We start from the raw sequence: 16,926 nt of genomic DNA, 5'->3' as shown, positions 1-16,926 counted from the left end.
AGCAACTAAATAGGAATGCATGTGCTTGTCCTTACAATAGCTCTACAAGAACAGAAAGAAACTGCTGGAAAAGTGTACTTTAACAAGTAACAGATTGATTTAAGTCATGTTCTGTTACATACTTTCTTATAAACTCTATGCAGACTATTTAAATTTCCATATCCTGGCAAATCTTAATTCTCAAAGCACTGGCCTCTTAAAAAAAAAAAAAATCCATTTATTGACTTAATCCTTGTTTCTAATCTTACATTTAATTTGGTTTTTGATGCTTCACTGTTACACAAAAGATGTTTAAAACATTTAACATTGCTCCCTCACTAACAGTTTTTCTCATGCTGATGTTCAAAAGCAACGGTTGCAATCCACGGCTGAATGTTCTCAAAGCAAAGCTTCCCTCCACTCTTCAGAACCAGGAGCTGAGCAAATTAGAGAGACTTTTGACTCTACAGCACTATGTCCAAGCTCACTACAAATGGATTCCACTGAATACCAGTGCTTTGGTATTTGCCAGTACAGGGAGGGCTTAATTGGCTTTCTAGAAAGCTAACGCAGGAGACAAACATTTTACAGAGTTTTTAATAAGAGATCCCCAAACCTTTTGAAAAACAGTCATTTTACCTTCTAACAATTCCTCAAAGTCATCTACAAAGAACTCTCGTAATGGTGGTCGTTTGGGCCGTTTTAGTGTATTGACCAGCTGCTGAATCTTTGCTGACACTCTGCTGCTCACTGGTACTCCTGCAGGACAGGGATCAATGGAGACATCAGTCGACTGCTATGCTGAACGCCACCAGATGTTAAGTGGGGTAAGAAAGTGGTCTAGGATTGCAAGGCCACCACAACTTAGAGTTTCATGCCATACTGTGACTCAAGTATTTATTTAACATTAAAACATATAAGCAAAAAGGAACAGTGATGCCTAATTTAAATAAAAACAATACAACAATGTCAGAGCAAGGTTGCAAAATTAGAGAGGAAACAGCACACAGACTGAGGGAGAGAAGCACAGTGAAAAAGAAGTGTCTATAGCAAATGTCAGTACCCTGAGAGGACTCTCTCAGCAATGGTCGGTGAGAAGACAAGCATTGGCCTTCCCCATGATCATTGGTCATACCCACATTGTCTGACTTGACTGCAGCTCAGCGAGGAGTGTGGGTCATAGGCTCTGCCCTGTCACTTACTCTGGGTTGTTCTTTACACTGTAGTGGACATCTGTCCAGTACCCATCTTAAACATGGTTCACTTCTTCTTATTACTTCAGCATGACACTGTATTCTCTGAACATCCCTACAGTCAATCACCAGCCAGAAACCTCCAAAGGGAAAGTGTTTGCCCCACAGCACTTGTAAAAACATGGTTCTGAACAGGAACGTGGGGTAAGGGGCATTTTTATAATATAGTCCCATCAATCACCTCCCCCTTCCTTTTCTCTAGCTGAGTGCAATGTTCATGTCATCTGTTCCTGAACTAATAGCTTTCTGTCACTGCATTGCAGGAATTTCAACTTCCTACCCTTCCATAAGGTTGGCTCCAAAACTTTTACCAAGTGTTGTTTGGACTTGAAGCTACTAAGTTTACAGATGATACACTTGGTCAACAATTCCACGCTGTGCTGAGATATTGGTTAATAAGTTTTAGAAAAGAGGAGCAGTAAATAAGAAAGGGTTTACAAATAACTGTTTTTCAAAAAAAAAACACTTCAGAGAATAAAACTTCAAACACATCATTTTACAAGGTGTAGCCATCCTAGCATGTCACACTCTTTGCCATTTAGAAAACAGACTAGCTGTAACCAGACAGCATGATAAAAGCAAATCTAAAGATATTCACTGTTTTCTTTTGCCAAACAATTTCTACAGGGAGTCAGCTATGCTGATTAAGAAATATTTCTCTATGTTGTCTTCATTGATATTGGTTTATTTTAGGACTGTAAAGCTGATGCAACTTTGTATGTGTTCATAAGCAAAAAGTGCCCAGAAAAAAAACAAACAGAAATCAAACAAAAACAAGAGCAGATGCACACAGTAACCAGTGAAAAGGTTACAATACTCAAAAAAAATCCAGTTTTTCTTTGTGACATACCATCACCAGTCTCCATAAGTTCAGCATTCCCATACTTTGGTGCCACCCGTGCCGTTGATCCTTGTGGTCTTTCTACTTGTATTGAGTGTTCTGAGGTGTAAGTGGTAACATCTGGAGGGGCAGAATGATTTTCTGTGAAAAGTAAGTTAAAAGGTTTAACCATGTACGTCTAGTGTTAAAGGGCAGAAAAACAAAGGGCAGAGGAGAGGATATAATTTGATTTCTTTTTTCCAACATCTGAAAAGGCATTAAACTTAATGCATAAAATGATTGTACAGAACAACATCCATATATATACCCACACACAAAAATTCAAAACTCTATATAATGCATAGGATGATTTTAATAAATAAAGTTTCCACTGATTAAAACAGGGCTGTATATCTGCAATCACATAAGCAATAGGCTAAAAAAAATACATAATTAGTTGGTAGGCTCTCCACTGACATCTGATTTTACACTAAATTAAAACTTGTGGACATCTGGAAATAGAAAAGACCCAGACAAATACACTTCTGAAGGATTACTGTGTTGGTTTTTCTAAATAAAAAGAACACAGCATGTTGTCAATCACTTGCAAGTGTCAATGCATATCACTTTTATAACCTCTATATTTTGAGTTCAGAAAGGAAAAAAAATCAATCATAGCAGGGTTGGAGTCCAGAGGAAAGGAATAAAATGTAAAGAAACATGAACTTTGCATTCTGCCTGGACACTTGCTTGTCTACTATTTTTAGACAGAGATATTTCAATTCTTCCACATAACAAAGCTGTGCCTTCCAGAAGGCAAACACGATCTAGTCTGATTCATGCCAGCACTCCTAAACAATTCCACAGAGCTAATCTTTCTCTTTCATAGCCTGATAACTCAGCATGCTACCACAGTTTGTTTTCCCATGTTTTCAAGTCTGAGTCTGTATTATCTATGTATTTGTACTACTTTTATGGGTTTTCTTGTAATTTTTTTCCAGGTTTTTATCAGCATTGGATTAGATGGAGCTAAACACCTTGAGCAGATAACAACTTTTCTTTCAATTGACATAAATGATCCCCAGTAGCCTCTGAGTTACAAAAGAAGGCAGGCCTTTATTCTGCTGCTGCTGAAGTAAAGAGAAATGTGCTCCATCTCACAATAGGGTAAGAGTCTAAAAATGCAAAAATTCTGGACAAACATCATCTCATTCCAATACTATTTTCAAGACATGTTATTAAACCTGTCCTTTAAGCATTATGGTTCCCTAAGTATTAAAACATCGACTTCTACAGTAAATTTAAAGTCAAATGCAATTATAAAGCATTTTCATGAATCTTGAACTTTGGATCACTGTAATTCCTGAGCATTCAATCCCAGATTTATACACCATCAATACAGTAAACTAATTTTTTGCCACACATACGATAAAAAGATGTTATAATAGATGTTCATCTTGCATAAACCTCATTTAGAGGTAGCACTTGACAGACAATCATCATGAAAAAATAGGATACTATATTAATTTCTGTAGTTGTTACTTAATATTTATATTCATGAACATCATCAGGACTCAACCTTATCACCCAGTCATACTATTTGGTTGAGGAAAACACAAGATGGCTTTTATCATGCAAGTCAGAAACATCTTGTATTATACAAATGTCCAGTCAAAGCTTTTGCTTTTTATCACATTCATTGTTATAACTTTACTTAAACAAACTCCTTATATTTAGCTATAAGGGACCAACTGAAGTATAATAGTTTGAACATTGAAGCTTATGCTGATAATTGTTTGAATAATGTCTTGTCTTTTAAAAGACATTTTGAATAATGTCTTTTAGATGTCTTGTCATTATCAACTATTTTAGACTCAGCACAATTTTTGCTCTTTCTTACTAAGTGGCAAGAGATTTTTATATATCATGATTAAATTACTAAGTAAATCAATTAAAAAATGCTGATGTTTATCTTTTTATCCTTACTTATAATACAGCTTTGCTATGCACACAGGAGACCATGACTAAGAAAATAATTGTACTTAGTCAGCTATTAGTAACATGAGAAAGTATTTTTAAAGTTAGCTATAATTGTTTACATCTTTCCAGTGAAGTATTTCCATCTCTCAGACTTTACAAGGCAAAGTGAATTGGAGTTAAGTATCTCCAGGTTTCAGCAGAGATTACATTATCAGAAGACACATGATCCAAGCATCACAGAGTAGAGATGCTCTTGAAACCAAATTCTTCTTCGTCACACATGGTGTCAAGGAGGGTGAAAGAACATAAGAAGAGTCCTGCTCTCTTGTAAAAGGGTTTCCTTTTGAACAAGCAGCACTGGTACTTGAAATTACCTAAAAGAAACTCTCTTCCCAAGGTGGCCACCACCAGCCAGCCAAAGAGTGGAGTTCTAGTGCCCTGGCTGCCCATCTGCTGTTTACATTTCCATTAAGAACTTTTACCCAGCAGAAGAAGAACATTAAGGTTTGTCTTGCCATGTTCCTTTATAGTATCTGTTTAACAGATGCCTTATGGCAATCTACAGCTCTAAGTTTCATCCAATAAATTTACAAATCCTCAGCTGCTTCATGTCTCAGAGTCAGGCTTGGTGAAATGAAAACCATACAGACAAGAATTTGGTCTGAATGACTTCTAAAGAAAAAGGTAATTGCTATGTTATGTGAAATGTAGCCTTTTTTTGTATAGAGCAGTCAATTCAGGCTTCAGCCATAGACACAATCTGTATAGAGTTGCTTGGTCTTATGTCAGGTAACTTGAAGCATTGTTTGAGGTTTAGTTAAGCATCATGATGCTGACACATCTGTTCACTAAAAAGCAGAAACAGTGACAGCTGCGTGACTTCAAAGCATTTCCTCCATCAAACATACATTTTTGCGTCACCTCCTCTTCCCATCTCTTCCAATATTCCTGCATTAGAAGATCACAGACAGAACAGCTGTTTCCAGTTAAGGCTCTCTTCATTCCTGCCACTGGAGTGACATCATTTACCCCATTTCATGAAAATCAGAAAGACCCAAAGCAAAGCAGAGCACATTCATGCAGGGACAGAGCATATGCACTGACAAAGCCCCACATCTGGGGAGAAACAAGGAAGTGGAGGAATACTTTCAGTGGAAGTTTAGAAGTTCACACAAGTACCATGTATTTGAAGTCTCCAGGAACTTAAGAAGCATCCCTGCAATACAAACTTAGAGAAAATGCAGCTTTTCCTCCCAAATAAGCTGGGTCTCCTGGTTGTTAGGGAAGGAAAATCCAGAGCCAGAGATCTGGCTTTTTCCATTAGCTGTGTTTCTTTCCTATTGAAGTCCAGGTGACAGTATTGTAAACTAGTTTCCTGTATTATACGTTAGAAATCTATGTAGCCTTTAATGTGGATAGAGGCCTTTGATTTTCAAATAGAAACATATTTGAAGTATATAAAAGAAACATTAAATGCACCCCCAGGATCAAAATTTTGTAGTGAGATGACTAATTTTTATACAGATTTACAGTAATGGGCAAGCACCATGTAATTTTCACCGCATGAACTTTGTGAGCTTTGGGATTGGCTTTCTCTCTTTGATTTTTATATACATAGAAATCCAAACCATGTAATACCAACAAATGAAAACTTAAAAGATCTTATAAATAGATACAGTACTGACCCAAAGAAGGGTCAGAACACTAGGTATCTTTTACAGATTTCACTGGTTTAATCTTTAAATTCAAGAATTACCAAACACAACTGTGATACATATGACAAACTAAAGATTCTCCCTGTAGCTTAATGCAGACACCTGAGCATCTTAAAGCCAAAAATAAATATTAAAATGGTATCTATCCCAAATCAGAACTTTGGCCACAACAGAGCAGCAGCAGCAGCAGTAGTCAAATTAAATGAACAGTATAACATTAAAAGCATATAATAGTTTATGAAAATTATCAAAATGATCCACAAAGCTGAACTCTGATTATATTATAGCCAAAGCTTTTTATCAAATTCCTTCTTAGGACTGCATTAGTGTACTTAAACTGGAAAAAATCTCCCTTTGATTCTGTGATATGCTCCGGAGGTCACATCCTAGTGAATATCAGAATGAAGGGCTTTTTTGAGGTTATCATTAAAAATCGCTCCTATTGCACCTTAAATTTGTATTTATCAAAATTCACATCTTCAGAGTATGGCAGTATGTCCTCACATATTTACAGCTGATTTCTCTCTTGCAGGTCGGTCTGTCTCTGGAGAACAACTCCCTGCACCAAAGAAACACTAAGCCATGGTAACATATGTTCTTTGTGATCAAGAACAAACCAATTCCAGTAGCCAAGGAGGTTCAAGGAACAGCATTACTCTTCTCTCTTGCATTCTCTCCTACCAAAGAGGATTATTCATCTATCATCACTGGCCCACTGCCTCTGAAAGAGCAAGGCTATCTGTGGGAATACTGCAAGTCTATTACCTCTTAGAATGCATTTAAATGCAAAATCCACCTCCTTGAATTGGAAAGAAACAAAAGAGCACTTCAATTTCAAATTCTCACAGAATGCAGCTTACCCATGATGAAATTCATCCTTTAGTTATCAACTGTGCAGCTTCTCTTATGTTTACAGTGATCTTAGCAACGAGTGACAGAACCATAAGATCACAGTCTCAACCTGTTAGCAGATACCACTCATATTTTGTATCCAACTGACCTTTACAATACTACATCACAACTGCTGTCCAGCTAGAGATGCAATTTAAGGCATCTTATTGTCAGAACAAATGAAAACATGCATACACTGAGGTAAGTTCAACTGCTTCCTTCAAAGGCAAGGTCTTTTTAGTCAACAAATAAAATGAGTACAAGTAGTATTTTTCCCCTTCTGCAGAGTATTGTCATCTTAATTTAGCTCTATAAATGCTGTATTATTTACCACAAACTCAGTGATTATAAAAGAAGACTTACTGTGCCAGATTTAAAAGTACTGAAATGTCACATTATGAAGAAGCTATATTTAAAGACACATTAAGACTTGGTGTGTGAGTAATGCAACCTTTCAGAGTTTGGATAAATTTAATTCTCTATGCTATAATTTCCTCTAGCATTTCAAGATGAAGTCACAGAAAATAATCAAATGCAATGATTAATGTGTTCCAAAGTGTATGCATTTCTAAACCAAGGTTCTAAGCTATTCATTTAGCATGTATTTACGAATCCAACACAAGTTCTTCCCCAACTGCAATTCAGCAGTTCCAGACCACAGTGAGAGGACTGCTGAAAATACAGGTGTTACATCAAGCTATACTCATAGCTAAAAACAAATGGATACAAACTACTCTGCCAGTACATAAAATCAGGAATGTTTAGGATGATTTCATGTATCCCATTACATATACTTGAACAGGAATGATCAGGTGAGGAAGAGTCACACAAAACTTAATCCATATGTGTAGCGGAACAGTAGTAAGGCTGTATCATCTTTTCCAATAGACTCCAATAGATTTTTCAGTGAGACACCCCATCAAGAACATAGCCAAAGCAGATGCCTTGCATGATGAACAACTGAAGAGTGAAGAAAAACAAGCCTTGCTTTCGATATATCTAATCAAATAGCTGCCTCATATTAATGAAGACTAATGTCAATGGCAAAATATTCAGAAATAATGTCTGTGAAGCTTAGCCCTAGAGGAAAGAAAGCTTTGACTTCCTAGGATCTTTCCAAAGGATATAAACAAGTTACTAATAATAACAGCTCCCTTCTCTGAAGGTATATAATGGTCTCTCCCACGGAGTATAATAGCTAGATATCCCAGTTCAAGCATTCTAGATTCAATTAAGGGTAGCAAAAAATATGTTTAAGTGGACTACTGTTACCAGAATTATCAAAAATCACTCAAGCTATGTAATTAAAGTGGTCCAGCAGTGGGAGAAATTCATATGCAAGCAATCCCTAATGATGCATGCACTGATCTTCCTTACTGATGAATCCAACAGAGACCTTTATAGTGCTAAGTAATGGAAGTCATCCAACTGTACATTTTAAGATATTTGGGAGACAACAGCTAGACCCTGTTTGCCACAACATAAGTTTACCCCCAAGTCTAAACTGCTACTTTCTTTTGCCCTTCTCAAATAGGAATGTAAGAGTGTCTATATAAAAGAAAAAAGCAAATAAGCAGCACAGAAAAGACTTCTGTAAGACTTCATATAGCCAACATCAGCTGAATGTGGGAGTCAAAATTCATGTCAAACTGGACATACTCAACACGTCTGTATACTAACCTATATGTGTTTGAGCCATAACATCAGCTAGTCTGTGTGCAGCACCACTGCCTCCACTTTGTGTCGAGGAGGAGGAAGTGGTTGATGTGGTAGAGCCATGGATCGCTTGACTGATCCAGTGTTCCATGTTTATACTCCCCTGACTTGAGGTGGGAGTTCCCTGGGAGTCGCCCTGTACGGAGCCTTCATCTTCTGAACCAGAAGAAGTATCTAGTAATTAAAAACAGCCTGTTAACTTGCAGTGCTTTGGGGTTTTCTTTATAGATATAAGGTATATTCATATTACAAATCTAAAGAAAGTACCATTAAGAAAATCTCAGGAAGGTAGGCAAACAATCAGAAAATCTGTAATACTGAAGGCCCTGAAACTAGGTCAGTTGCTAACTACACACTGAGAGAACTTCCCTGTTCAAAGGTCATGGTCTGTCTATTACTGTACAAAAAATAAGGATAAAAAAAGTCTTTCTTTATAATGTTAAACACAGAACCTTCTGAAGAACTCCAGCCATGTATTAACAGTACAGAATATACAAAATACTTTCCCAAGCTTACTCCACAAACTCTGTGAAACACTTTTGCAGTTGTACAAGGTCCACTCCTCACTGAAATAGGAGTCCCAGCTGAATTCAGTGAGTATGGGAATGCATGAGATATGGGATATTTTCACAGTCTAGTGGATAAGAGAGAAGATAACTTGAAAAAGAATGGCACAACTAATCGTAAAGTTGTTACATTATATTATTAGTGAATAAATCAGAAACTTGATAGGAATTTTGACTATCATAAAATATGACAAGCTGGCCATAGCTAGGTCTTTGTAAGACCAAAAGGTACCACCACGGGCAAAGCAGTCGTTAATTAACTTTTCTACCATTCATTTCACTTTCTCCTCTTTGAAAATACCTCAAAATTATGCTCAGTGTGCGTCAAATGACATTTCCATGACTATCTATGCAGACAGATTAGTAGTTCATAGCAACACAAAACCCCATTTTTTAAATTCTCGTAAAAATACAGAGGGATACTCACCTGGAGGTGTGTAGGCATCCATCGATGTTTGCACCACCAATGAACGTCGTTTAGAGGGCATGGGGACTGCCATTTTCCTTTCTTTATGTTTAGCAAGGGCTGCCTGAACTGCTTCTGTGTGGACATCTGGAAGGAAAGAGATTTCAAGCCAGCGTTAGACAGAAATGAGCTGTTCCTCTGTGCCCCCGGTGCACCTGCGCGCAGGTTCGTGCCGGTGCCAGCTGGGCTGACAACGCACATCGAGTGATGAAAGGCCGGGAACGCGCGGGATCTCGGAGGAACTGCCTGAGTTCTCCTCGCTGCAGAGAAAGCGGCTAGAGTGAAAAGTGCTGCACCGATAAACAAGCCCTCTGAGCTGTGTGATATTCCCAGAATGGTGTGGCAGTATTTGAAGAGCAGGAGCATCGTTTCCCCGGCGCAAACCTCTGTTTAACCAAGAGCTGTTACTTCAGCAAACATTACTGTTTTCAGTGGAAGCGTGGTGTATTAACACTGCCCATTTTTTAAATTAATCAGGTTTCCAATTCACACAAAAGTCACACAGACTAAGTGAACAAGATTTGCTTGACGGGTAAGAGGTATGTGAAATGTCACAAAAGAAATGGCAACAGGTGCCCCGTTCCCAAATCCTTCTCCTGCCTCTGTCACTTGGCATTATTCACAGAAAAATAAGTATTATGTAGGGTTGGCCTGAGGTGGAATGAGAAGAAAAAGCATCCTGAGCACAGACCTGGTGCTTGCAGGCAGGTGCTACACACAGCTCATACCAGCACACTCCACAGCATCCAACAGATCTCTTCTTCTTGGGGACATCATAACCAGGAAACAGCTTCTCTACCTTTCACGTGAATATATAGCTGCCTGCCTCCCAAAGACTGAAAAGGTCATTTGTCATGTCTAAAAGAAGCATGTTACTTTTGGTGATGACTCTGTTTTATGCAAAAATCTAATTATTATCATAACTACATATTGAAATAGGTCTGTCTTTAGTGTACTATCTCGTACTGTCTGTCTTTCTCATTTCTACGGATTTGGGGCAAGTTGCACATGAGGAGACTGCATGCAAAAGACATGGCAGACAGCAGAAGTCCTCTGTGGTTGCCACATATTGACCACATGACATCTTGCCTTTTAACCAGATGCCACTGGTCAGCTGTAGAAAATACGGCAAGTTGGGTGCATAATTCAGCTATTCCCATTTGTGAAGTAGGAGCAGAGTGAATCAGGTCTAACCCAGGCTGATCCCACTTTCTGCCACTGCTGAATCTGTTTGAAGACCACCCTCACAGGCTGGGTTGGCAGCACACAGGCATTTTTCAACTCCTGTATCTATGTGGTGGCAGCTCTAAAAGGGCAGTGTGCCCCAAGAAAAGCCACAGGGAAAAAGAAGAGTATATATATCTTTATTTAAAGAAGTGTTGGTTAGATCACATCACTGTAAGTAACTTGTTGTGAGCAACAACCTGGAAGGATGACTAGAAGCATTAGATGATAAGCTGCTGATAAGCTCCAGTGTCTCATTTTCAATAATGGTGTTCCCTATCTTCTGCCAGGGTTTAAGCTCCTCTCAGTGCAAGTACGACAGGCAAGAGTAAGTATAGGAAAAAGAGCATTATCAGCTACTTCTGTGAGTTGTTTTGTTGTGGTTTTTTTTCTTTTGTTTTAAATCATGAACAGGATGAGCACATCAGCAAAGCAAAGCAAGGAAAGCAAACAGCAAAGCTGGAAAACCATTTTCAAAAGATAAAAGAGCCGAGGAAGGCTGCAATGTTAACATCGGAGAACGATTTCTGTCCTGCCAAGTCATTATTTTAAAATAGAAAGTTTAAGGTCTTTCTTATAATTAAGAAAATGATGAGAAGTTTATGTGAGAAGTATCAGACTAAGAAAATAAACAACGTAAGTCTTTACCTAACAGCACGTCCCCAAGACAAATTCCTACCTGCTCACTCCACATCAATGTCAACAACGTTTACAGGACTGAACAGGCTCACTAACAGTTTGTGTTTCTTATCTATCAAAGGAGGAAAATTCTCAGTTTTCTTTGAAAGGATAGCAGTTAGATACCAAGCAGTAAAAAATGAGCTTTCCCTTTCAAAAAACCCAAAGCCAAACAAACCAACAAAAAAACCACCAAAACGCAACACTCTTCAGCAATTTTTGGAAGAAAATAAATTTTGCTGATCAACAGAGGAGGAACTATTTGTATATTATTGTATATAGGATTGTTTTTTTACTGTAAGTGTTAGGAGGGAGAACAAATTCTTCCAAAAACTTTTAAAGGAGAACAGCTGACAGAAAATCATTAACATGCTTAGTGACAGCTGGACACTGAATCATAACTTGTGAATTCTTTGATTTCTTTTTTGATGTTGTTTTGATGCAAGAAGGTAGACTCATCCGCTTAATTAAAAACTCTCTGCAGGGTTTTAATTTTCAAATGAGTATACAGGAGTCCAGGAACTGAATTGTTTTCTTAGTAAAGCACATGCTCAATATGTTTATTTGTAATGGGTTAGTGTGGAATAAACCAGACTATAAATTGCTAAAATAACCCCAAAACCAAAACCTCACAGGAAAGTAAAAACAATGGAAAAGATAAGAAACTCCAAATAAACAAGAGGGAAGCTGCCTGGGGAGCAGGAACATGCACACCTGCTCCCAGACCAGCCTGCAAGGTCAACTATTCAAAAGGTATTGCTCAAACTGTGGTGGCTACCAAAAAAAAAAAAAAAAAAACAGGACACATATCTAGAAAACACTGAGGACAGACAGTCTAGAGACCATCAGCAAGAGGTTACAGGTTTTTAGAGGGAGAGAAGAAAAGGCAGCAGAATCAGTCAAGCTTGGATAAAAAAATCTTTTCAAAACATCCTCTCCCAGGAATAAAACTTCTGGCTAAACAAAGTCTCTCTAGGCATATAAAGAAAGGCTAAGGATTATGTAAAGAATAAGTAACAGCCTATATAGTTTGTATGGACTTCTTTTTGAATGAAAGCCTACTGCTGGGTTCTGAAGATGCTCTTCAACCTATTTTGACAGTCTTGTACAGAGTAGTACTTTTCAAGTTAATGAACAACATTTAAGCCATTCATACTCGAGGCTGAGACCAAAGTATTGAGAAATCAGAAAGGTGAAGGAAAGCCAAACTGATACTTCAGAATTGCACTTGAGAACAACTCATGGGTTACAACATCTATCCTGTAACCACAGCAAGACAGGAAATGTAAGTAGGTTTGTTCCCACCAAGTATCAGCTTCAGATATGCACTTTATGTGACATAATTTGCTTTTCTCTACGTTTTAGCTTTGCTTTTCTGATTTACAAGCCAACTTTGCTGATGTAGCACAAGGAATGTTAACCAAAATACAACTAAAAATCTTTTATTGTACTTTGATGAAGCATGGATTTAAATCCAAACTGAAAAGTACATTCCTCATCAAACTGTGTCCCTGGTGATTTGTTCTCATCAGTTTAATAGAAGTTAAAGTCTTTGCCTTTATCATGGTGAAAGATGGGCTGTGGTGTCCATCATATAATAGGAAACTCACTGTTTGCTCACAATCTGTCCCTAGCAGCTACTGAAAAATTAGATGGAGATTTGTAACAGGAGTTCAGACAATAGTAACTGGAGGCTCCTTGTTTGTTAAAGGAAGGAAACTACAGTTGCGATACACACTAGGAAAAAGTATAACAAAGGCGCAAAGACATATCCAAGTTCCCTCAGGACAGAAAATTGCTATCCCCCTGAATCCCATCGGCACAAAGCAGTTTGCATTCTCCACAAATTGCACACAGCATCAACAGGAACATCACATTAGAATTTCAAACCGTCTCTGGTAGGGTGATGCCCCTGTCTTGCACGTCTGACAAAAGCGTCTAAGTTGCCTTCTCAATCCACCCTGGCATGCTCAGGTTAACTGAATTCATCATATTGTCATTAAGCACTGCTTTAAAACACAGACTTCTTGTTAATTTTTTCTGAAAAAATCATTCAAGTATGAAAGCTTTGTCCAGAAAAGCCACACATTCTTTTTTGCATAAAAGAAAAAAAATAAAACCCACTTCTCTCTTTTTCTCATAGTGTTGCTTGCTACAATTGCTCACCTACTATAAACTTATGATAGAGTTTCAAACACAGATATACCTTGATGTAATTGCACTCTAGCCTTTAGAGAAAGTCCTAAGTGGAAAAAAACATGCTTTTAGGAAAACTGTTATTTCACGTACAAGTCTGTGACATTGTACACTCTTACAACTGATAAAATGACTCCAGATCCTGACCCTGCAAAGCACCCCTGTAGACAACAAAATCTTTATACTTTTCCCACCTGGCTTTTCCAAAAGAATGCCTCAAAAGAAAATCTAGAGCAGAGTACAATCTATCTACAGTAGTAGGAACCAAAACACAGTGCCTTATTTGCTGCTGTCCTCCACTGTTTTAGGTTGCCAGCCATATGCTGAATCTAATTTATGTGTCTGTACTCAAGGAATCAATACATGGGAAAAAGTAAAGCAACACACTGGGGAAGGCTCATTCCTTAACTTGTGCTCACTACTTAACACCGATCAACCTGGTGTTCAGCATTCAACCTGACACATACATCTTCTAGGCTGCCTGGTAATACTTAGTAAACTGCAGACAAAACAGCTCCGTCCCCAGTCTTTTCCCTGTTGCAATCAAGCATTTTTACTTGTTTATTCCCTCCTTTCTGTGACAGGATAGAGAGGGCAAGCGTACTTCTGGGAGCAAAGTCAGTAAGTCAAATAGAAAGGAAGTGGAACTGTAAAAACAAGCAGGTGGTAGAGAGGAAGTTTCCCTTCAAAGACTTAGTCATCTATTAATCAAAAGACGAGGCCTCAAAACAAAGGGCAGAGAAATTAAAACTGGCATAGAGAATGAGGGCCTGTAAGTTCAGACTCCCAGAGTGATGACCTATGGCATCAGCCACTGCATTCCATAATCAGAAACTATCATCTATTGCAAATGGAGGTAAATTCCACATTCCACCAAGCAGGATGAACTGCCCATCTCTCCTGGGAGGTGCTCCACTTAGCGCAGCCATTCTTTTCATCTGGTTTATCTTGTAACTTGGCACAATGTTGTGTTACTTGTTTAACTGAAAAGGCTCAGGAAGAAACCAAACCCACCAACAGACACTGCACAGAAACCACCTTGATATGGACACCGGGTTCTCTGTGGTATTTCTCAGCTTCGTATTCAGTGCCCATGGAAAAAGGAATAAACCCACCTCCCTGTTCCAGTGGAACAAAGTGACATCCTGCCTGCACTGACATGCTGCTCCAGTGGGATCCCTCAACACGACAAACCAGCAGGAGACTGCAGTATCAGTATGCAGCACACAGGCCAGCCAGAGGGGTGAGTCTGTGCTCAGACACTGCTCATTTTAAACACGTGATGGTGGGGGAGAGAGCAACCCATTCCAAAAGGGATAACTGGGTGACAGGAGATATTAGGGAGATAACTGCTGACAGGTGGGCAGAGGTCAAAGGTTACATAAAAATGCCCCAAAATACAGAAACAAACACTGTTGATTTCAGACTGTTCAAACTTTTGATTCCTTGTTCACAGTGTTCTTTAACAATTTGTTCCATACATAGTTGATTACCTGAAATCTGATCTTTTTTGTGGGAGAACATGAAAAATTTTTATTTAGTCATAAGTTGAGTTGGATGGTTTTTTTACTTGTTTATTATCTCTGGGATAATAAAAGTCTCTTTGGAACTGTTAAAGAAGTCCTTTCTGGAGAACATACTTTCTCTCCTCCTTGCACAAACATAACCACACTTAGAACAAGTGGTGACTTCCCTATATGACAAGCTGCCCTCTCCTACTCATTTCCTTTGGGCATGACAGTATGTATGATCTTTCTAAGTTCAGTTGTCTCCACAAGCAATTCAGTCTTCCTTTCCTGAAGCAAAAAAGGAATTGTTGTGTGATGAACAAGGTCAGCCATTTCCTGCTCCCGACATGGAGCTGTGCTGCACCGTCTTGTGTTTCTCTACAGCTGCTAGAAGAGCACTCTTCTGAAGAGTGCATCCTCACTTGGCATGGAGCACAATCCTGACTCGCCCTTCCCCTTACACCTCCAAAACAGGGATTCTTTACTTGGGCCAGATATGGTGTCCTTGAAAGTTCTGAACTGTAACTGAGACATTTGAAACACGTTGCAAATTCCCAGTCCTCCTACAGACTTTTGCAGCTTTTAGCAGAAAGAATTTGCTCCTTTTTGTTCAGCTCTTCCTTTTTTTAAAAAAACCCAAAAAACACAGAAAACCTATTCAACAGATTACAGTTGCATTCTTCCTGGAGGTGGAGGGGTTGTTACATTTTTTTCCTATATAAGTTTAGCACGCCTCAGCGGCTTCCTTTATTCAGTATTAGCTGTATTTGCTCCATAGGCATGTCAAACACTCAACGTACTGTAAGCAAAGAGATGCCTCCTCGTGAATCAGGGATCTGTGCGTGAGTTCTGCAGGGGTCACGAATCAGAGTGCTCATCCCATGGCAAGCAACAGCCACATTAAAAAATTTCATATTATAAAACTGGTTTTCGCACCCCTTGCATAAAATGCTTCAGCACACAAAAGAAAAACAGTATCTTTTTTTTGTACTTAAACCAGGTCTCGCAGTGGCTGTCAAGTAGTCCTCCTATATCTCGTTTATGATGCAGCCCTGTTTATTTCTAAGACAAGAAATTAACTGGCTGTAGACAGGAACCTAGAATCAAGATAGTAGAAGATTGTTTCTACCTCTGTTTCTGGTAAAATATATTCCTTGTGTTGGTTTTGCTCACGTTTTCACTTTCCCAGTAATTACAAAGCCTTGATACACAGTCACCAGCTGTTTAAGAAACACAAATATGGAAAAACAAGCTGTTGCCTAATTTTTGCTGTACAGATGCAGAATTACATAACAGAGTCCCTACCATGCAGCCTGGTTTTCCTGTTCTAAAGTAATGGTACTACTTCCATCCCTCCCTTCAGGGGACTTACCCTGGAAGAATAAAACTGCTCAGAGATACACCTGGTTGTAATGTGAATTCATCCATTTCCTCTATTTCTTTCTTTTGTCTCATGTAATTCTTCTCCCCTGACCTCTTTTTGTCTTTTCTTCTTCTGTTTTCTTTTTTTTTTCTTTTTCCTTTTTTTTTTTTTTTTTGAAACAATCTTTATTCCTTTGCTTTACTAGCCAATTCCTAGCATCATGATGATGCAACTGGGACTAGGACAGGCCCAAGGACTCTGAGAAGGTTTAGCCTCCTTGCTTGCTACAGGTTAGTCCACAAACACAGCTGACTTGCTTGCAGAACAGTGGGATTATTAAGATCAAGAAGGTTGGTGCTCTGCTCTAATGAATTGAGAATGCCAAAGGATTTTTAATAAGAGGTCATTTATGTACATACAATACATAGTTATGTCTTATTTATACTGCAGTAGAGGATCAGCCCTGTAGTCAGACATTCAACAAATAAATCAAACCACAAATAAGTCTCTGTCATAGGGAAGCCAGCATCTGGGATGGCATCAAGGAAAACAGCTGGAAGAACAGGCAGGC

The 16,926-nt window shown here is 38.6% G+C and overlaps 1 protein-coding gene across 5 annotated transcripts in view; it reads right to left on the bottom strand.

Annotated features, from left to right (window-relative positions):
- The window catches only part of DIP2C (disco interacting protein 2 homolog C), a 314,466-nt gene that overhangs the window by 104,118 nt on the left and 193,422 nt on the right, over positions 1-16,926 (bottom strand). For 4 of the 5 annotated variants that reach the window (XM_050319574.1, XM_050317041.1, XM_050317887.1 and 1 more), the window contains 4 exons: positions 9,348-9,473; positions 8,319-8,528; positions 2,083-2,214; positions 619-738 (listed from right to left, as the gene is read on the bottom strand). In XM_050319574.1, coding sequence (XP_050175531.1) covers positions 619-738; positions 2,083-2,214; positions 8,319-8,528; positions 9,348-9,473 — 588 coding nt within the window. The remainder of the gene's footprint in view (positions 1-618; positions 739-2,082; positions 2,215-8,318; positions 8,529-9,347; positions 9,474-16,926) is intronic. The other variant, XM_050316246.1, reaches the window with a different exon arrangement.

The sequence above is a fragment of the Myiozetetes cayanensis genome, unplaced genomic scaffold (assembly GCF_022539395.1).
Source record: "Myiozetetes cayanensis isolate MyiCay16 unplaced genomic scaffold, myiCay2020 scf1, whole genome shotgun sequence".
NCBI lineage: Eukaryota > Metazoa > Chordata > Aves > Passeriformes > Tyrannidae > Myiozetetes > Myiozetetes cayanensis.
This window is presented reverse-complemented; position numbering and strand designations above follow the sequence as displayed.